Raw genomic sequence first — 22,513 nt, forward strand, 5'->3', positions numbered from 1 at the left:
TGGAGTGGTTTGGGGCAAGAGGTTTTCATGTGGAGTGTGGTGGATCATCAGTGTAGAAATAGTGCGAGACGTTTGTGCTGTTCTACAGGTGCCTATGAGCTATATGTGAAAGGGGGTAGAAACGCACTGCTTGCATGTAACAGCACCATTGCCCCATAGCGTCTTGTAGTTCAGTTTTTCACTAAGTTCATATTATTTTTCAGCTAATACCGTCTTTGGAAATCAAATCTCTAGACACCAGTGTTTCGGGATTCCTCCCTCATCAGTAGGCTGTATGTAGTCCTGGGCGTAGTTCGTGGAGTTTTGATACACAGACCTCCACGAAGTTACAAAAGAACTCCGCAAAGTTCCAAAAATGGCAGAGTGCAATGCGAACTGCAGTTTTTGATGGTATTCCTGCCGCTCTGGTAGAAAATCTACCCGAGCGGCAGCTCGTGCTCGCGAACTTACCATTTGCGATCGCGAGCGGGGAAAAAACTCTGCTGCACATCGCGAAGCGGAGTTTTCTGCACTCCGCGGAGTGCTAAAAACGCCACTAACGGAGCGAAGTTCACCGCCTAGGCTTAGCTATATGTGCAGGTTGAACAGGGTAGGGGATTTTTGTGGGACCCTGTGTCACTCATCTGCATAACACTTTAGTATGACTCATGATTCAATCTTCTCCCCACTCATCCTCAACATCTCCCCTCAACCTGCTACCTGACCTTCTAAAGTTCTCGAACTCAGATGACAACAATAATAAAATATGTAAACAGCAGCAATGTTCAGAGACGTAAAGCAAGAATCGGAGTTGATTGAAGTAGAAACGGAGTGCCTTACAGTGACAAGGTGATGACATTTGTACAATTCATGTTTTAGAACCCTTACCACCAGGTTTACCCCCTGAATTCTTCATACATTGTTCGCTATAACAACCTACTAATGTGTTTACACATAACCGGGCACACCAGTCCTCATTTCCACAGCAAGTAGAAATTGTACCTTGGCTTTTTAGTGGCCAGAGAATAATTCTGTGGCTACTAAGGTGGAAATGTTGGGTTGGTTCCTCTTCTAGCCGAGGTCCTCCTTGTCTGTCAACCTGTTGCTGAATGTGTGCCAGACCCAGCGTGTGGCCACCGTTACTTACTTCACCCTACTCCTTTCACAGGCATCCTGGAGACTGAGCGGCTACTCTACGTCCAACAAGGGCTAGTGGTGAACCAGACGATTGGCAGAGATGTGTACTTTGCTGCTTCGTTGCCTATTTGGTGGCAGATTCCTCAGTACCTTCTTATCGGCATCAGTGAGATCTTTGCCAGCATCCCAGGTAAAACATGCACATGCCACCCGTTCTGCCATATAGCATGCCCACTGCGCTGAGGCAGTTACTTAGGTTGCATCTCCTGCGTTCTGTACTAGAGGGTGTGTTACTCGGCATGAAGGCGGGATAGATACCACTGTGATGCCATCAGCAGGCTGGCATCACCAAATAGGGTGATCTGAGGTAAACCATAGTCCGGTATGGAGGATGGCATAACTAGCTTTTGGTGCTGCCTAAAACAGTGCTTGGTGGTAAGCCTAGTAATGGGTGGCAGCAGTGCAGTGCCACCTAACACCATGCCTGGTGATGGGGCATGGTCTCGGCACAGAGTACAGAATCATCAGCTGTGCAGCGGCACCTAACGCCAGGCTGAGAGTTGAACCACTAGCAGTCTTAAGAGAAATGGACATGTACCAGTCCCTGTGATATGCTGCTGAGAACCGAAACATGCACCCTGTAAGGAAGAATGTAGATTTACCAGCGCTGCACACCTTAGCAGGGCCCACATTACACAGAAGGTGCCATCCCTAGTTGTCTGCATCGCACCATTAAAGGGTGCGCTGAGCTCAGACTGGGTCAATGTGCCTGATCACAGTAAATACTATGATCACTACAACCACAAACTCGCGCCTGTCCACGGGGCAGCGCATTAGTAAAACTGTTACTGGCTATATGCATTTCTGGCCCCCCTTTGACTATGCCGGTGACAACCCGACCTGCATTTGAAATGAGTCAGAGCTACCTCTCCAGGTGGGCACAGTGAGTGACTGCACCCGCCTGCAAGGGGGTGTCTGTAGGGTCCATGGGACCTCCTTTCAAGAGGCACCCTGTGGGAGTGCCCTGATTGTGTGTCACCTCTACGTGGCACACAGTCAGTGTGCCCCCTGACTGCTCCTTTGCTGCTGCACTCACGTCTGTAATACAGCAAGCGCTGAGAGGCAAAGTGTTTTCCTATTGGCATGGGCCACACCCCAGTGCATATAAGGGAATGCCCCTAGGAGTCAGGCTGGCGCACGCACTGTGATCCAGCTGGGAGAATCACCTGCAAGAACAGTTTGCAAACAAGGAGTGGGGCAGACTCAGCATCTCAGAATGTGAGGTTAGTACCGCACAGGGCATTCTTAACCCCTTAGGGGCTGCATAAGATGTATCACATGGTGAGCGATCTATGTCCTAGATGTGGGACAAGAGGGGTGACGGTGCATATGTTCTGGGGTTGTAATGAACCGAGGCAGTTACTGAGACTTAATCAGCAGTCACTGCAGATCTAACTAGCTGCAGGCGAGAAGATGCATCTCAGGGTTTGGCAAGAAGATACAGCTTGGGTTTTGGTGAGGCGATGCATCTTGGGGTTTGGTGTGAAAATGGATCTTGGGGTTTGTCGAGGAGACTTATCTTGGGGTTTGTCGAGGCGATGTATCTCGGGGGTTGCCGAAGAGATGTATTTTGGGGTTTGGCAAAGAGATGCATCTCTGGGTTTGTCGAGGACATGTATCTCTGGGTTTGTCGAGGACATGTATCTTGGGGTTTAGCAAGGAGATGTATCTTGGGGTTTGGCGAGTGTTGGACAGGCCACACGAAGGGCTTGCTCCCTCCCCGCACGACAGGGCCCGAGCTCCGGACCACCAGGCATAACCCACGAAAAGCACCTGTACCCCGTCTCCCGACGGATCTTCTGCCCTCGGACCTCTACTCATCACGGGGCCCAGCCCCACCGGCTCCCCCGGCCGGTTCAAGCCGCCATCTTGGGCCCTGCACCACGAGGCCGCGTGGCCTCGCCCCGACCCTAACCCCGGGCCTGGCCGGCCCCGACATCCCGGCACCACCATCCACCCAGGAGGTGAGCGGACCACTTGGCAGGTCAATGGGAGAACGAAGTGTCAAGAGCTCTTTCCCCGCCAGGTGCCGATCGCCTCCAGCTCCCCCAGGCGCTGGCTCCACCCCCTGCTGGGTGTCTGGACACCTTCATCCCGGGCCCTCCGACCTCCAAGTGCGAGGGTCCGGACATCAAAGGGCGCCTGCCCTATAACTGGGGCAACTCCGGAGCAGGAAGGCAGTTGTATCCTGGAGTCGAGAGACACCGAGAGAACTCAGCCTTGACGGACTACTGGCGCTGCCGTAGCCCGCTCTTGTGAACCATCGTCCTGCCTGCTGGCGCTGCCGCGGCCTTCTGCAACATCCATCCTCGTCGGGACCTGCTGGCGCTGCCGCGGCCCGTTGTAACGACCATCCTCACCGGGACCTGCTGGCGCTGCCGCGGACCGTACATCGACCATCTTTCCGGGACCTGCTGGCGCTGCCGCGGACCGTGTACCGACCATCTCGACCGGGACCTGCTGGCGCTGCCGCGGCCCGTACCAACTAAACCACCAAGCTCGAGGATTGTGAGCTAGTCATCATCTCATCCGAACTACCTGACTGGTAAACAGACTGTCCCGCTACCCCTTACCCTGCATTGAGAGACTTGAATCGAGGGGACCCCTGAGTCCAGACCTCCTTGTACCATTCAACCGTACCTTAAGAAGTGCTTATAAAGAACACTGAACCTTATCCGTGTGTGGTATCTGTCTGTGGGGGGGGGGGGGAAGTTACTTGTCTGTACGATCGCTGGAGACGGCTCTCCCCGGAGACCTCTCCTCCTGACCCCGGCCGACCCTCCCGGTCCGTCTACCCTTTCTAACATTGGTGGCCAGCGGCGCGATCCGAATCAACGCGTAATCGTACAGAGAGTAGCTCACCCCACGACAAAAACACGATGTCAGCCAAAGATAGCAGCTCCACCGAGAAATTCCAAATGGATAAGTTAGAAGAATACAACCACCGCGAACTGAGACAATTCTGCATAGAACTTGGCATTGCTACCACCGACCTGAGTACCAAGGATGATTTAAAGCACGCCCTAGAGTCGTGGACAGAAACTGGGGTCGCCGGACCCTCCGACCAAAGCAGCATCACACCAGAGGGGAACGCCACGGCTCCCGAGGAGCGGGGAACGGGCCTCTCGCAGGAGGAGATCCGAGAAAGAGAAAGAACCAGATTGCACGAGTTGGAAATGGCACGACTCAAGATGGATGGGGAACTCAAGTTAGCTGAACAGAAACTCAACCTCGAGCATATGCGGCTCCGAGAAGAACGAGAAGAGAAGCAGAGACAGAGAGAGCTGGAGGAGAAAAAAATAACGCTCGAGCACGAGCGCCAACTAGCGGAGATAGAACTTCGGAAACAGAATAAAGAACTGGGGGTGCCTGAGCGACCACACACCCAGGGGCCAATCGAGAAAAAAGTCCACATCCCCAAGGATGTTGTCCGCGAGTATGTCCGAGAAGACGACATACAACAGTGGTTTAAAGCCTACGAGATCGCCATGACCTCCCACCGGATCGACCGGAGTGATTGGGGAGCCGGACTTTGGGGGAGGTTTATCAACGAGGGTCGCGATGCCCTACTGCAGCTCCCAGATCACCAAATGTCGTCCTACGACCACATGAAGGCTGCCCTCCTCACCCGCTACGGCCTCACACCCGAGATGTACCGCCAGAGGTTCAGAGATTGCACCCGGATCCCAGGTACAACTTGGGTAGAATACGTGAACTATTTCAGCCGTGCCTTCGAGGGTTGGATCAAGGGGAGCCATGTCACCACCTACGAACAACTCTTTAACCTTATGGTATGGGAGCACCTGTCGAACAACTGTTTCGTCGAGCTCAGGCAGCACCTCCTCGACAGTAAGCTGACTGACCCCCGGCAGCTCGCCGCCGAAGCTGACCGATGGGAAAGCACCCGAGTGGGCCGGAGGGGGCCACACGAACAGAACAGAAGCAACCAAGGCCAGCACCGTCCTCGGGGAGGAGGAGGGGGCCAGGGGCGAGGGAGAGACGCCTTGCCAGCAACACCCGTGGCCAGCACCCCGCCTCCGGCCGGCCGGGGCAACCCCCCGTGGCGTCCTGGGTTCCGAGCCAACGTCACGTGCCACCGATGCCAGCGAGTCGGCCACTACGCCAATGACCCGAGCTGCCCGCAGAACCAAACACCCAAGCCCCGCCAGGTAGCTGCCGCCGCCCTGGGGGAAGAGCGATTATCGGAGGAACCAGAAGAGTATGAGCCGGCCCAGCAAGAGTGGGAACCGGCCGCCATGGTCCTGGCGTGCTTAAGGGGAAGAGACATGGTCCCGCGGGCTCCCCTACCCGCTAACACCAGGAAATACGGTCAGTGGGTGACCATTAATGGACAGCGAGCCGAGGCCTTGCGTGACACAGGCGCCAGTGTGACGGCCGTCCGCTGTCACCTGGTGAAGCCCGAGCAGATCCTGCCGAACATTCTCTGCCCCGTCCGCTCGGCAGACAACTCTGAGAGTATGTGTCAAATGGCCTGCGTCCCATTCGAATGGGGAGGGGTCTCCGGCCTGTTGAAGGTGACGGTCCGGGACGATGCCCCCGTGGACTGCCTCCTGGGCAATGACCTCGAGAGTTCCCCGTGGGCCACCGTTGAGAGAAGAGAGCACCTGGGGATGCTGGGCCTCCCGGACTGGGCCTGCATAACCCCCCGGTCCATGGCCGCCCGTGCCGTCCCCCGATCAGAAGAACCGGAATGGCCAGCACCTCCGCCCCCGGTCGCCCCAGTAGAAGACAACGACGAGGCCAGCCTCCCAGACCCGACGACCGAAGGGGACGCGCAACCCCAGGACCTTCCTGACCTGGCTCAGTGGCGTCAAGAAGGGGGGCCCACCCAAGAACAGTTCCGCCAGGAACAAAAGACCTGTCCCTCCCTCGAGGGACTCCGCCAACAAGCCAGCGCCCAGAACGCAGGGGACTCCACCGGAACTCACTGGGTCTACTGGGATAACGACCTGCTATACAGCGAGCAAAGAATCGCCGAGCTGGGGGCCGGTCGAGTACTGGTGGTACCTCTCCGCTTCAGAGACTTTCTGCTCAACCTGGCCCACGATGTCCCCCTGGCTGGACACCTGGGCCAGGACAAAACGTACAGCCGCCTAGTGACCCACTTTTTCTGGCCGAAAATGAGGAACGCCGTCCTGAACCACTGCCGATCTTGCCCCACATGCCAAGCCAGCGGGAAGAGTGGTCGGAAGCTGAAAGCCCCTCTGCAACCCTTCCCTGTGGTCACCACCCCGTTCGAGAGGGTGGGGATAGACATTGTGGGGCCTCTGGACCCCCGCACGGCACAAGGACACAGGTTCATCTTAGTACTGGTGGACCATGCCACCCGCTACCCCGAGGCGGTGCCCCTACGGACCGTGACAGCTCCGGTGGTTGGCCGGGCCCTAATGGGGATCTTCTCCCGGGTAGGCTTCCCCCGAGAAGTCGTCAGCGACCGAGGCACGAACTTTATATCCAAATACATGAAGTCCCTCTGGCAACAATACGGGGTCACCTACAGATTCACGACCCCCTATCACCCCCAAGGGAACGGACAAGTGGAGCGTTTTAACCGCACTCTCAAGGGGATGATTGGGGGATTGGAAGAGCCCCTCCGTCGCCAGTGGGATGTACTACTCCCGTGCCTCCTCTTCGCCTACCGAGAAGTTACCCAGAAGTCCCTCGGTTTTAGCCCTTTCGAACTCCTGTACGGGCACCCTGTGCGAGGGCCCCTCAGCCTAGTAAAAGAAGGTTGGGAGATGGCCCCCCTAAAGACCCCTCCAGACGTCATCAAATACATCCTGGCCCTACGCAATCAGACCCGGCGCTTCAGAGAGATGGCCAAGGCGAACCTCGAGGCCAGCCAGGAGGACATGAAGAGGTGGTATGATCACAATGCCTCCTCCGTTGAGTTCGAGCCTGGACAACAAGTATGGGTGATGTCCCCCACCGAACCATGTGCCTTGCAAGATAAGTGGACGGGGCCCTTCAAAGTGGTCGAGCGCAAAAGCCCCGTCACTTACCTCATCGACCTGGGGACCTCCCGGAACCCCCTTCGGGTCCTCCACACCAACCGACTCAAACCACACTTTGTGCGCTCAGAACTCAGCCTCCTGATGGCTACGGACAGTGGGCCAGAGGAAGACTCCGAACCCCTCCCGGATCTTCTGAAGACTCAGGAGAATGACGGCTCCGTGGACGGGGTCCGGCTCTCTGACGCCCTCACTTCGGAGCAACGCCAGGGCTGCCGGAACCTCCTGCTGCAGTTCGCTACCCTGTTCTCCCTCACCCCCGGGGTCACCCCTTGGTGTTTGCACGACGTGGACACCGGGGACAGTCCCCCTGTCCGACACCGGGCCTACCGCGTACCAGATCGGGTACGGGCCTGCATACAGGAGGAAGTGGCCAAGATGCTCACAATCGGGGTCATCGAGCCCTCGGACAGTCCCTGGGCCAGTCCGGTTGTATTGGTTCCCAAAGCCGCTGCCCCCGGCACCGCACCTGAACTGAGATTCGGCGTCGACTACCGGGGCTTGAACGCTGTCACCCGGACCGACGCTCATCCGATCCCCCGAGCAGACGAGCTGATCGACCGGCTGGGGGCCGCCCGCTACCTCAGTATCTTCGACCTAACAGCGGGCTACTGGCAGATCGGCCTCACACCCAGGGCTCAGGAACGGTCAGCCTTCTCTACCCCCGATGGCCACTACCAATTCAAGGTCATGCCCTTCGGCATGAAGAATGCCCCCGCCACGTTTCAACGCCTCGTGAACCAGGTCTTGGCGGGGCTCGAAGAGTTCAGCGCTGCCTACCTGGACGATATCGCTGTATACAGCCGCCACTGGCCCGACCACCTCCGTCACCTCCAAGAGGTCCTACAGGCCCTCCAGCGGGCCGGCCTCACAATTAAGGCCGGCAAGTGCCAAATTGGCCAAGGGTCTGTGACCTACCTTGGGCACCAAGTGGGAAGCGGGCTGGTGGCCCCGCTACAACTTAAGATTGCTGCCATCCAGTCCTGGCAGCCCCCCGTCACCCAGACCGAGGTCCGAGCCTTCTTGGGGCTCACCGGCTACTACCGGCGGTTCGTGAAGGACTACGGCAGCATCGTGGGGCCCCTCACGGGTCTCACGTCCAAGAACCAACCGAAGCGGATTAGCTGGACCCCCGATTGTCAAGCGGCCTTCGAGAAGCTGAAGGCCGCCCTGTGCACCGCCCCTGTGCTCCAGGCCCCCGATTACAGTCGGGAATTCGTGGTACAGACCGACGCCTCCGACCACGGCATCGGAGCCGTCCTTTCTCAGTTAAACCCCGAAGGTCATGACCAGCCGGTGGCCTTCATCAGTCGACGTCTCCTGGCCCGAGAACAGCGCTGGAGCACCATCGAGAGGGAGGCCTTCGCAGTGGTGTGGGCCCTCAAAAAGCTCCGGCCCTATCTCTTCGGTACCCACTTCCGGGTACAAACCGACCATCGACCCCTGCAGTGGCTGATGCAGATGCGGGGGGGAGAACCCAAAACTCTTGCGCTGGTCCATTTCCCTGCAGGGAATGGACTTCACTGTGGAGCACCGACCAGGCCAAGACCACGCCAACACGGATGGCCTGTCCCGCTTTTTCCGCCTCGACGAAGAGAGTCCCCAAGGAGATGGGTGACTCTCCCCGCCTTCAGCTGGGGGGGACGCATGTTGGACAGGCCACACGAAGGGCTTGCTCCCTCCCCGCACGACAGGGCCCGAGCTCCGGACCACCAGGCATAACCCACGAAAAGCACCTGTACCCCGTCTCCCGACGGATCTTCTGCCCTCGGACCTCTACTCATCACGGGGCCCAGCCCCACCGGCTCCCCCGGCCGGTTCAAGCCGCCATCTTGGGCCCTGCACCACGAGGCCGCGTGGCCTCGCCCCGACCCTAACCCCGGGCCTGGCCGGCCCCGACATCCCGGCACCACCATCCACCCAGGAGGTGAGCGGACCACTTGGCAGGTCAATGGGAGAACGAAGTGTCAAGAGCTCTTTCCCCGCCAGGTGCCGATCGCCTCCAGCTCCCCCAGGCGCTGGCTCCACCCCCTGCTGGGTGTCTGGACACCTTCATCCCGGGCCCTCCGACCTCCAAGTGCGAGGGTCCGGACATCAAAGGGCGCCTGCCCTATAACTGGGGCAACTCCGGAGCAGGAAGGCAGTTGTATCCTGGAGTCGAGAGACACCGAGAGAACTCAGCCTTGACGGACTACTGGCGCTGCCGTAGCCCGCTCTTGTGAACCATCGTCCTGCCTGCTGGCGCTGCCGCGGCCTTCTGCAACATCCATCCTCGTCGGGACCTGCTGGCGCTGCCGCGGCCCGTTGTAACGACCATCCTCACCGGGACCTGCTGGCGCTGCCGCGGACCGTACATCGACCATCTTTCCGGGACCTGCTGGCGCTGCCGCGGACCGTGTACCGACCATCTCGACCGGGACCTGCTGGCGCTGCCGCGGCCCGTACCAACTAAACCACCAAGCTCGAGGATTGTGAGCTAGTCATCTCATCCGAACTACCTGACTGGTAAACAGACTGTCCCGCTACCCCTTACCCTGCATTGAGAGACTTGAATCGAGGGGACCCCTGAGTCCAGACCTCCTTGTACCATTCAACCGTACCTTAAGAAGTGCTTATAAAGAACACTGAACCTTATCCGTGTGTGGTATCTGTCTGTGGGGGGGGGGGGAAGTTACTTGTCTGTACGATCGCTGGAGACGGCTCTCCCCGGAGACCTCTCCTCCTGACCCCGGCCGACCCTCCCGGTCCGTCTACCCTTTCTAACAGCGAGGAAATGGATCTTGGGGTTTGGCGAGGAAATGGATCTTGGGGTTTGGCGAGGAAATGGATCTTGGGGTTTGGCGAGGAAATGGATCTTGGGGTTTGGCGAGAAGATGCATCTCAGGGTTTGTCGAGGAGATTTTTCTTGGGGTTTGGCGAGGAGATGTATCTCGGGGTTTGGCGAAGAGATGTATCTTGGGGTTTGGCGAAGAGATGTATCTTGGGGTTTGGCAAGAAGAAGTGTCTTGGGGTTAAGTAATAGAAGTAAAAAAGCGCCAGCTGAGTCTAGGTGTGTGGACATGGGCATACTGCTGGTATTGCGCCAAACTGGTATGGCGTGGAAATCATCACACCCAGGGCGACCAAAGGAATGGAATGGGAAATGTTGAAAAATAAGATCTCCTAACCTCTATGCAGACGGCGACAAAAGCACACCTGATGGGAGTACATGGGTTGGAAGGATGTTCACATTACAGGCTAAGAGCGAAGAAATCCCACCTTAATCTGTTCATTTGATTGTGTGTCTAGGCAGTGGCCATGTCTGTGTACATGTGAGAGAGGATTATGTAAATTAAAATAGTAGCCAATAACACAGGCTCAACCAGGTGGTTAATACGTGGGGTGGGCTAGGTGCCAGGAGCAGATACCACGTGTACCCACCAGGGGTTTTTGTTAAGTTTTAGTTTTATCAGTAGACGTGATACAATTGTTAATTTTCCTCTCAATTACAATTGGATCTGTGATATATTAACCTTGTTGTGATATGAAATGAAGATTTTTTTTTTAAAGACCAGGCCTGTGCACCTGTAGTGTCAGCACGATCGGTAGTATGGAAGGGGACAGACAAGGATCTGTGGCCCCTGCTGTATAAGACTGTGTCCCAGGGGTACAAAAAGTGGGTGCACACACCTGTTGCACCCCTAGGGCCTATCTACTTCAGGAAGGAAAGGATCTGGGAATGTACAGAGCAGGCATCATGCTGAGATCGGTGGATGGGGCGCGCTTCCTTCACCATCCAGCGCCCTAGAAGATGGGGCATGTATGGGATGGAGGACAGCACTTTACATCACAGCTAACACCACACTAGGTGGGCGCACTTCCTTCGCCGTGCTGGTGCACTAGAAGGAGACGCATGTATGGAATGGAGTACAGCACTTTACATAACTACTAACCCCACACCAGGTGGGGCGAACTTTCTTCACGATGCTAGTGCACTAGAAGGAGACGCATGTATGGAATGGAGTACAGCACTTTACATAACTACTAACCCCACACTAGGTGAGGTGCACTTTCTTCCCCATGCTGGTGCACTAGGAGATGGGGCACCTATGGAATGGCGGATAGTCCCAACATCTCTCTAGGTAGGGTTCACTTTCTTCACCATGCTAGTGCACCAGGAGAGGAGGCATATATAGGATTGAGGGCAGTATGTACCGCATGAGAGGGCTTTACTTAACCTGAAAGCTCACCACGCCGCACCTCCCTTCTCTCCCAGGTCTGGAGTTTGCCTACTCCGAGGCTCCCAAGTCCATGCAGGCCGTCATCATGGGCCTGTTCTTCTGCATATCCGGCGTGGGCTCGCTGCTGGGGTCTGGCCTTCTTTCCCTACTATCACTGCCTTCAACCGGGTGGATGTACTGCCCCAATGACTACGGTAAGTTTTTACTGACCTTGGAGAATGTGAGGAGGCAGTAACAGAGCGTGTGTGTGAGGTCTGTCTGGAGGCCGAGGGTTGGTTGTGGCCAAGATAGGTTGAGGTGAATTGTTGTAGGTTCCTGGGACTGACGGGGAACGCTTCTGATGCGGGTAGGCTACAACTGTTTGAATGATGCCGACTTAAGGACGTGCAGGTTGGTTGGATAAAGTTAGGTTGATTGTTTGCATGTCAGAATTTATTTACTTAGAGTTTTATATAGCACGAACTAGAGCCGAAGGCATCAGAGCGCTTTATAATAATTACAGATAGATCGATTGCAGGAGCTATAACCATTGGATAAGGCTTTACAAGAGTTGCATGTGCATCATTTACATCATATACAGCGGGCATAACAGAAGTGGGAGAGAAACGTCTTACAATACAGGACATAAAGCAGGTGAGCAGAGCTCATTTACACGAGATGGATATAGGTGGGGAGCATATGTCATACAGTATATGGCGGGTGGGGTATCCCTAGGGAGGGATAGGATCGCGGTCAGAGTGATCAGTGAGTTTGTTAGACAGGGGGTTTTGTAGGTCAAGCAAGGTAGGTTAGGTGGATTAGTTTAGGAATTTATTGAGAAGAGACAGGTTTCCTCTCTATGTCAGAAATCACCCGGAGAGGTCATGTTAGATAGTTGCAAGAACGCAGAGATGGTTGGGTTTGAGGGTAGAAGTTTGAAAGTCACCGGGTGATTCTGGTTGCAGATGGTCAGCGAGTGAGTGGGACTGGTTTAGATGGTGGTGAGTTGGTAATGACTAGGAGGAGACTATTTAATGTCTGAAGGGGAAGAGGAAATGAGCGAGGCTGTATTTTTTTTAATAACAGGCTGACAACAAATGTGGGGAAACTGCCTAAATCATTGTAGGCTGAGTGGTACTGGATAATTTTTGGTTTTAGAGTTAGCTAAGGTCCGGCAATAGCATCATCAGAAAGTGGTCTTAGAGTTAAGTACACTGAAGTGAAAAGAATCGAAAATGCAGTACAATTGTTGACAATCCAACGGATGTGGTACTGGTTCGTATTCGCGTGACATTGCACGGAATCAAGCCGGGTCCTCTGATGTGATAATCTTACTGTTGTCTGGTCCACCACCAGCACGTGCAGTTGGTACCAGTCGTGTCCTACATGAGCCAGCTGGGCAGGCATCTGTCACAGGCAGCTCAAAGACCTCTCTCATTGCAGCTACAGATCAAGCTTCCTACCAACCTGATTTTGGTAGCACTGCCAGGGGCCCAAACGTCTGGTTTTCTGACCTGAGCAACATTCTCAGCTCTACAGTGGAGCTTGAGTCTCTTTGGCAGTAGCAAGAGACCTAGAGTGTTTGATTCCATTACGTTTGGGATTAAAAGCCTACTCGTGCCGAGAAGTACATGCAGGAGGGTCTCTATCTCTTATGAGGAAGCCAACTTCGCAATTATCCCTCATGTCCTGTATTTGATTTGTAAAATGCTGGTACCTGAAAACACCAAGGAGGAGACCAGGGAAGACACCTGTGGTGTGTGGGGTGGAAGGAGGACGGGACTCGGGTACTTTTTTTGGTCTAGGATGCTATTCTGCACACACACAGTGGTCAAGGATGGGTACAAGAGTGTGCAGGGTCTCACTCCAAAGTATGTAGCGCAGTGGCAGTCGCTTGAGCACTACAGAGGGTTCCCTTGTACTTTGAAACAGACACTTCAATGACCGGTACATTACAAGGTGTAGGAGCTTGTTAACCAGGCGTCCACCCAGCTTCCTAGAGGATACAATAAATCTATGCCTTGGTGTAGGATTGTGTGGAATGAGTGCGCACCCAATTAAAATGAGGAGCGGCCTGAGGAGAGGTGTGAACTTTGGGTGGCATCAGGGGAACTCTTTGAGGTCAACACAGTAACAGAATTTCGACTTCCAAAATATCAACAACTTATTTACCTTAACTTCCTTCATTAACTTCCTGTTTCTCAGGGAGTGTATTATTTTAAACCTTAATTACAGTGATGCCCACACTCCTTACAAAACATGCCCAAAAAATGCCCCCTAAGCTGTATTGATCTTACCCTTCCACGGTACGCCTTCTCATCTCCGATCCCTGCAAGCGACTCATTGGCGACTTCTACTTCCTCTTTCTGGCTATGCACTGCTCCGCTAAACTTCAAAGATGTGTAAATTTACCGGTGGTGTGAAAGGTTCTCTTAACCTGTTCTCTTATCAAAATGCATTAGTTGCACATTATGGTTTTTAAACTTGGCTCTGAGAAAATAATGCTAATATTTGACCATAGTGAATGTTTTTACAGTGTTTTTAAATTGTTTCTGTATTTTCTCAATGCAAACTTTTAGACCGGAGGCTTTTTGCTGGTGGCCTGTAATTATGGGTGCTTTAACCTTCCTTATGTATGTGCTGGCGTTACTTAGCACATCCTTAACTGGACAAAAAGTGAGTTTTGAACACCACTTTGAGAATATTGAAGGTATTGCTCACGGGCAGGTGGGATTGCATATTGAACTACACACTTTGCATTCCAAAACCGCATTCGTACATCACACTTCGAGATGCAATGAGTTTAAGGGCCCGATTTAGATGTTGGCGGACGGGTTACTACGTCACAACGGTGACGAATATCCCGTCCACCGAAATATAAATTCCATAGGATATAAAGGGATTTACATTTCGGCGGGCGGCATATTTGTCACCGTTGTGATGGAGTAATCACTCCAAGTGATTTCCCCAGAACCACCTAATATTTTGCCGACTATTACAAGTGGGATTGGAACCGAGGTGTCCGGAGTCCACGTCAGTGCGTCCACTACCACAGCAAACATCTTCCTTAGGGTTCTGACGACAGAGCAGTGTTCCCCGTCTGTCACACTTGGAAACCTTCCAACCAAATATGTCCTTAAGGATTCAGAACTGTATACCTCACTTTATGGTTTAAAAAAAGTTTAAAAAATGGAGGATTTTGTTTTTTTTGTTTTTATTCGTATGAGGCAACATCATGTGGCGTAGTGAGCTCACGGAGGGAGGAGGCAGTGAGGATGAGACCGTGTAATGCGTGAAAATTACCCAACGGTCCAATTGTTTAACATTTTGATTGTTTTTCATTCATCCACAGGGAACATCAATAAATGCCACATGGACTTCTACTTCTTCCTGCTGGGGGGGATCCAGGCGATCACTTTGCTGGTCTTCGTCCTCATCTCAGTCAACTATGAGCGGAGGGAGCGGGAGGCCTGCCGACTGTGCGTCAACGAAGGCAATGGAAGCACATAGGATCCTCGCTTGGGACTCTAGGGGGTTTGGTAAGGGGGAGCAGCAAAGAACTGATGGCTGAGGTTTACCTCCTCAAAGACCACAGATGGAAACTGAGCCCCCTTAACGAGCCCCTAAGGGGGCTCCTATCGATTACCAGGCAGAGGCAAGGCAAGACTACGTAATGAGCGACCCCCTCTGTGTCTTCGGGAAGCACAAGTGCAATCACTTCCCCACAGACCGCAGGGGCAAAGCAAGGCTATGAGAAGACGTCACCTTGTAGACACCTCAGACGACACTCGAATTAGATGAACAATAGAACTTGCTGCTGGCAGCACATGTCCATCCACTGCCTCGTAGAGCACAGAGGCGAAGCAAGACCATAAGCAGGCGTCACCTTCAATACAAGGGACTCCTGGCGGCACATATACATCCACCTACTCAGATCCCAGAGGCGAAGCAAGAGTAGAACGTGAAATGGGGGTGAAGAAGAAATCCTGCTCTACTTTCCCATACGTCAAATACGTGTCAAGAGGCCAAGGACTTGGTGAACGCTGCACTATACAAACACCATGCAGCCTCAGAGCGGCAACTCAAGTCGACTAATGAGACAAGCTGATCCCTGTGATGCACTCATGCAATCTTCTCTCCAGAGACCGCAGAGGTCGATCAGGAAATGGTAATCTCATGAAAAGCACTTCAGCTGAAACTCAACTAACACAACCTGCAACAGATGAAGGAAGCAAAAGACTCTGTGAAGCAGCCATTGGTTCCCCATCTCCGAGCTCAGGATAAATGTGCATAAGTCAAGAGACCTGTAAAGTCATCTCGCTGTATATACAACAGATGCCACCTGTATCAGTCATACAGAACAATGAGGCATGCGACACCCCCACCCATGTAGTCTCCGGTCTCCCCTCCCTGAATAGGGCACTGAAGCAGACGAAGACCACTGAATGACCAGGGCAGCCTGCTAGGAACCCACATAGCATCACTCCCTTGCCCGCAGACTCTTCGAGTGCCACCCAAGACTGGACAGCAATATCAAGATCTTTACCTTTTGAAGTGTTCCACACCTCGTTCGATGCAAAGGTCACACCAAAAATGTTTCAGGACCACCTGGTGCACCTATGCATGTCAAACCGCATGTCAGTGCACTTCCCTGTAAAACTGGGTGAAGGTAGGACCAAGTGTACAGCCATGGTTTTCGCCTGTGGTGAAGCATTCCGTTCTTGTGAGTACAGCTCAACTCGAAAAAGGAAATCGCTAGCTCAGCAATGAAAGACCTCCACTGTATGTGCATGTTGAATCTTAGTCTGCATAAAACAGGAAGTCTTCCGATCAGCATTGAAAGACCACCACCATATGCACATGTTGAATACTAACTGTCGTAAAGGACGAAGTCTCCAGATCAGCAATGAAAGACCACCACCGTATGAACATGTTGAATCCTATCCTGCATAAAGAAGGAAGTCTCGGTATCAGCATTGAAAGACCTCCACCGTATGCACATGGTGAACAATAGACTGCATAAAGGGAAAAGTCTACAGATCAGCAATGAAAGACCTCCACTGTATACACCTGCTGAAGCCTAGGCTGCATAAAGAAGAAAGTCTCTAGATGAGCAATGAAAGACCTCCACTGTATGCACCTGTTGAAGCCTAGGCTGCATAAAGAAGAAAGTCTCTAGATGAGCAATGAAATACCTCCAACTGTATGAACATGCTGAACCCTAGAGAAGGAAGTCTCCAGATCAGCAATGAAAGACCTCCACTGTATGAACATGTTGAACCCTAGGCTGCATAAAGAAGGAAGTCTCCAGATCAGCAATGAAAGACCGCCACTGTATGCACATGTTGAACCCTAGGCTGCATAAAGAAGGAAGTCTCCAGATCAGCAATGAAAGACCGCCACTGTATGAACATGTTGAACCCTAGGCTGCATAAAGAAGGAAGTCTCCAGATCAGCAATGAAAGACTGCCACTGTATGAACATGTTGAACCCTAGGCTGCATAAAGAAGGAAGTCTAGATGAGCAATGAAAAACCTCCACTGTATGTACATGTTGTACCCTAGGCTGCATAAAGAAGGAAGTCTCCAGATCAGCAATGAAAGACCACCACCGTATACACATGTTGAATCCTATCCTGCATAAAGAAGGAAGTCTCGGTATAAGCATTGAAAGACCTGCACCGTATGCACATGGTGAACACTAGACTGCATAAAGGGAAAAGTCTCCAGATCAGCAATGAAGGACCTCTATGTATGCACCTGTTGAAGCCTAGGCTGCATAAAGAAGAAAGTCTCTAGATAAGCAATGAAAGACCTCCACTGTATGAACATGTTGAACCATAGGCTGCATAAAGAAGGAAGTCTCTAGAGCAATGAAAGACCTCCACTGTATGTACATGTTGAACCATAGGCTGCATAAAGAAGGAAGTCTCTAGAGCAATGAAAGACCTCCACTGTATGTACATGTTGAACCATAGGCTGCATAAAGAAAGAAGTCTCCAGATCAGCAATGAAAGACGTCCACTGTATGTAAATGTTGAACCATAGCCTGCATAAAGAAGGAAGTCTCTAGATGACCAATGAAAGACCTCCACTGTATGAACATGTTGAACCCTAGCCTGCATAAAGAAGGAAGTCTCCAGATCAGCAATGAAAGACCACCCTCGTATGCACGTGTTGAACCGTAGTCTGCTTAAAGAAGGAAGTCTCTGTTTTAGCATTGAGACCCCTCCACTGTGTGTATATACCCAAGACGGTGTTAAAAAAAAAAACTTTAAAAAAGGAACTTCTGAGCCTCTACTTACAGAATCTGAATCTCTCATGTATGCACATACAACCACAGACTGCATAAAGAGAAGAATTTATGTGTTACCACTGAGGAATCCACCACTTAAAGCACACACAGTCTCTGTAAAGTCAAGGTTTCTGTGTGCGCTGACTGAGTATTCACTGCATGAAGGCGTACCTCTATATAACATAGAAACACACGATCTTCTGTGCAAGCGCCATGGTACCCTCCACTCCATGGATACACTCGGCTACAGACTGCACGAAGATAGGAGCTTCCATATGACCGAAGAAGGACCCTTCACTGTCTGCACACATACAACAATAGCATGCATAAAGAGAGCAAACTGTGTCAGCACTCGAGAGTGCTACATTATATGCATAGGTGCTAGGCTGCTTATAGACAGGAGTTTCTCTGTCAGGGATAATCAACGCTCCACTCTATGCACAAGTTCTACCTTCAGATGAATTCTCTACCTGCATAAAAGGCTCATTCCATATAGGGACGTTTTGAATCCTCAACTCTTTGGGTCCCCAATCACCAAGGGAGGGCATTATAAAAATATCACCCGTCCCGCGGGCAGCAAGACATGAGCCACAGAGGAACACCTCTAAGACCCAACGCTCTTTTGATGCAAGACCACTTGGGTGTCTCCGAGCTGCTCATGAGATGAACCTTCCATTTGTTCAGGAAGCGCCGAGTCCTGTCCACAGCGATCTCACCTCTGGGTTTGCTTTTCCAGTTAGTAGTAGTATGTACTTCTGCCTTTCCTCTTTTGTGCACTCTGCTGCTGGACTGGAGAGCGGACAAGAAGACCAATGCTGGATGGGTCTTTGAGAAGCAAAGATGTGGACTATAAGGAGAGGACCATCACCCCGACCCCTTCTAATGTCCATCCAGCAAAATCTGTATCCCAAACACAAAGAAAACCTCAAGTCACTTTAAATTCATAAAAAACATTTGCCATTTTATTGTAGTCATTCTATAAAGCGAGGAACAAATCCTGACCAATAAATTAACAATTTTAATATCTAAAAGTGATCAAAATGTGTTACATGGAGGCTGTGGAAAATGATTTCTATTTATATATATAAAAAACACAGCTTACCAATAAATTAAGGGGAATGTTTAAGGTGAGGAGAGAGGTAAACCTGCCACCGTATCCCACCCTAACTCCTAGCTGGGAAGCTGAGGAACAGCTGGAGCCAACACTATAGAGGACAAGTATCGATCGAAGGGAAAGGGGAATGGGAAGAGGATATACTACGTACCCCTCAAGGGGGAGCCATCCGCCTTCTACAAAGAATAGAAATGGGGAAAATGAACTAGGGTTTGGGTCTGAATTCCTTGAAGGTAAGGCTCTCCAATACCTCAGAACTACTTCCTGCCGGTAGAACCTCGGGGCAAGCGATCAGCTCCTAGCTGGTACGTACTCAAGGATACTATCCAGGAGGCACAAGATAAACACCAAGTGGGAGGAGTTCATAGGACCATACCAGGGGAATTTAAGTTGTCCTCCATCTATTAGCAGAATTCTGGATAGTAACGAGGCGCGAGGTGTTATTAGACCAGGCCTTGACTGGTAGGACCTGGAACCCAAGACCTACGTCTATCTTCACTTGTTAGAGTCTCAAGGGCAGCAACCAGTGGCCTGGTGATTCATATCCAGTAGCTTAGGCCCGATGACCGTCGAAAGGAGCAGTAGAACACACCAAGGGTGGGAAACTGATGCGTAAACAAAATCACAACTGACTGCATCGGTAGTAAGACTACCGGCCAAGGGGTCAGAGCTAGATTGCAAAGGCATCATTGCCTTTGAAGAATAAGGGACAAGTGGGCCCTAGGGAGAAAGATGCCTCTGTTTTAGCGCCTCCAGTGGGTTTTCTTTTAAGTCCTAGACCCTCCAGAAATCCAAGTGGGTTCCTAGAAGAAGGGGGCTCTTGCTCAAGAGTTGCCCCTGATCCGTTCCATGTAACTCTGGAGCTCCTCAGGGTCTCTCAGTCCCATGTCCTCGCAGACCCACATTATATCCTCTTCACTGGCGACCAAGATGGACTGCACTGGAGCCGGATAGTTACCATCGGAAACATGAGGGGCCAACATGCCAAGCTCTGCGCGTCTGCGTCTTATTCCCAGTGGCTCTGTCTCCATCTGTATAGAGGGCCCTTTGGCTCCTAAGAGATTGGATCCCCGACCTTGGAGCTGCTGTAGGGATATGTCAGACCCTTGGTTACTTAGCGCTTTACCAGAAACTAAGCCAGACCCGTTGGTGCTGAGGTAATTGGATGGCTGGGAGCTCAGCCCCTTCCTGGAGAGTGGGTTCGACCCTGGAGCAGTGGGTGTCTGATTCTCCGGCACGTTCCTGGAGAGAATGTTGGTTCCTAGAATATTGAGACCAAGGCCCTCAACCCCCTGGGAGATCTTCCCGTTCCTAAACAGCGTGTTAGAACCTTGAAGATTTGGGCCCTGGATGTCTGAACCTTGACTACTCAGTCCCATCCTGGAAAGCGTGTTAGACCCTGGAGTGTTGGGCGCCTGGTTCTCAGGTCCGTGAGTGCCGTGCCCCTTCCTGGAGAGTGTATTGGACCCTAGTGTAGCAGTCATTCGGCTTTCATCCACATCAGGACTCAGCTTTTTCCTGGAGAGGGTGTTTGATGCTTGAATAGTAAGTACCTGGTTCTCAGTTTCTTGGAGATTCTGTTTTCTTCTGGAGAGTGTGCTAGACCCTGGAGTGTTGGTTGCCTGGTTCCCAGGCTCCTGGATGCTTAACCCCATCATGCCGAGCGTGTTGGACCCCAGAGTGTTGGCTGGGTTGTTCTCAGGCCCTTCTGGGCAGTGCTTCTTCCTGGTAAGCGTGTTGGATCCAAGCGCGTTGGGCACCGCTGACTCAAGCGCGCTGTTGTTCAGGCCCTTTCTAGAAAGTGTGTTACTCTGGTGGGTAGTCCCGAGAGTACTCAGAAGGTTTGAACCCTGACTACAGAGCTCTCTCCAAGATACTGTGTTAGAGCCTTGCGTGTTTGGCACTTTTGCGGTAAGCCCTTGGGGCTGGAGTTCCTTCAAAGCGAATGTATTGGAAGCATGGCTCGCAACATCCAGGGGATGGTCCCTTCGGGGGATCATGCCGCTACTTGCGGCATCGAGAAAGGAGGTTCCCTGATTTTTTACTGGAAGTAGTGGATGAAATGTGCTTGTGAGGGAACTAGGATCCTCTACTTGTGACCTAGCCCTCATCTCTTCTACTGACTTGGTTCCTGGCAAGCCACCTAGATTCCCAGCACCCCAATTCTTCCCTTCAGCGTCTTGTCCCTCACCCCCTTCTGCGGGTGCCCTGCAGCCACAAGAAGTGCTGCCAAGCTCCCTGGACCCATCAGACCTGGTGAGGGGGGTCTCCAGACCCCTCATGTCCAGCTGCCGGCTTAGGTCCTCCTGGTCAGTCCCCAGCCAGACCCAGTTGTGAGGCTGTGCGCCCGTGGCATGGTTACTCCCTGAACCTTCCGCTTCCGGTGCCTTCTTGTGCCGGTAGCGGAGCATGAATGCCACGCAGTTGATCAGGAATATTAATATGGCAAGACAAAAAACACCCAGAAGCACGTACATCCCTACTTCTAGGTCCGTAACACCATGAGCAGTTCTGACGACATCGCCATCCTCATAGTCATCAAAGTCCATGGGCAACTCAGAGGTCGGAATTAAGCCAAAGTCGTCCTCATGGTCAAATTTTCGGAGTGAAGGCCAGCGGTCAGGAAGAGGAACCACAGCTACTCCACCCCTACTGCGCTCCGTGCCACTCTGCTTGGTAGTCTTGAGAGTAGGGATGTGTCCAAACATGGCCCCCTCCTCTCTAGAGAATGGAGGACCTGCCTGCATGTCAGGGTCATCTGGGGTCAGGCTGGGGGCAGTTGGGGTTTTTGGCATCATTCTATAGTTCTTCTCCCCGTAGTCAACGTTGACCCAGCCAGTGCCGGAGGCAAGCGGGGTCCGGTGCTTCCCTTTGCGGCAAGGCTCTGGAACTTGAAGGGAGATGAGAAGGAAGGGACCTTCCCCGTGGCCCTCTGCCACAACAGTCATTGGCACTGGCCAGGCCCCAGCAGGATCCAGGGACACAGATAGGACATGGTGGTCCATGGAAGAGGCCGTGAGGAACATGTGTCGATGGTCATAGAGCTCGACGGGCGCGATGGTGACGTCACTGAATACCAGCCACAGGCCCATAGCTGCCTCCTGCAGAAAGAAGGAAAATGTCTGAGTTCACACAGGGGTCAAAGAATAAGAAGCGAAATAGAGATGGAAATACATGCGTTTATTCTACAGAAGATTGAGTTGGGGAGAAAAAGGTACAAGAAATTTAAAAAGTTCAGTATTCGCTGCAATTAAGAGGCGAGAGCCTGGCGAGAGACAGTTGTACTCCTAGTTTACATAGCAGGAGAGAAGGGGAGTTAGAAAAGGATGGAAACATAACAGAAGAAATAAGAGAAAATGGAGAACAGAGGGTTGTGTTACTAATGGATACATGTGTATGACACACATTACAAAAATCTCTCTGGGCTGTAATGACATGTTGCCTGGAATAGTACGCTGGCATACCAGGGACGCACTCCCGCCACAATCCTGTGTCCTGAGCATTCCTTGAAAAATTATTTTTTTAAAAGCAGAGTCTTGGATAATGAGGTTCTAATTAAATCTCTTCCTAGAGAGTATTCTAAAACCCTGGGACAAAAATGAGACATTCCTTCCTTCTGGTGTTTGTTGCTGCCATTTCATAGAAATAGAAGTGTGTGTCGTTCAGATGAAAGGAATGTTGAATGGGTTGCAAACATG

The 22,513-nt window shown here is 52.3% G+C and overlaps 2 protein-coding genes across 2 annotated transcripts in view; one reads left to right on the top strand and one right to left on the bottom strand.

Moving 5' to 3' along the window:
* Positions 1 to 18,732, top strand: part of SLC15A3 (solute carrier family 15 member 3) — a 134,252-nt gene extending 115,520 nt beyond the window's left edge. Inside the window, exons 6-8 of the mRNA XM_085651463.1 lie at positions 1,148 to 1,306; positions 11,464 to 11,622; positions 14,760 to 18,732. Coding sequence (XP_085507589.1) covers positions 1,148 to 1,306; positions 11,464 to 11,622; positions 14,760 to 14,917 — 476 coding nt within the window. The 3' untranslated portion in view covers positions 14,918 to 18,732. The remainder of the gene's footprint in view (positions 1 to 1,147; positions 1,307 to 11,463; positions 11,623 to 14,759) is intronic.
* The window catches only part of TMEM132A (transmembrane protein 132A), a 293,626-nt gene continuing 289,754 nt past the window's right edge, over positions 18,642 to 22,513 (bottom strand). Inside the window, exon 12 of the mRNA XM_085651462.1 lies at positions 18,642 to 21,916. Coding sequence (XP_085507588.1) covers positions 19,640 to 21,916 — 2,277 coding nt within the window. The 3' untranslated portion in view covers positions 18,642 to 19,639. The remainder of the gene's footprint in view (positions 21,917 to 22,513) is intronic.

This window comes from Triturus cristatus, chromosome 4_1, assembly GCF_964204655.1.
Source record: "Triturus cristatus chromosome 4_1, aTriCri1.1, whole genome shotgun sequence".
Lineage (NCBI taxonomy): Eukaryota > Metazoa > Chordata > Amphibia > Caudata > Salamandridae > Triturus > Triturus cristatus.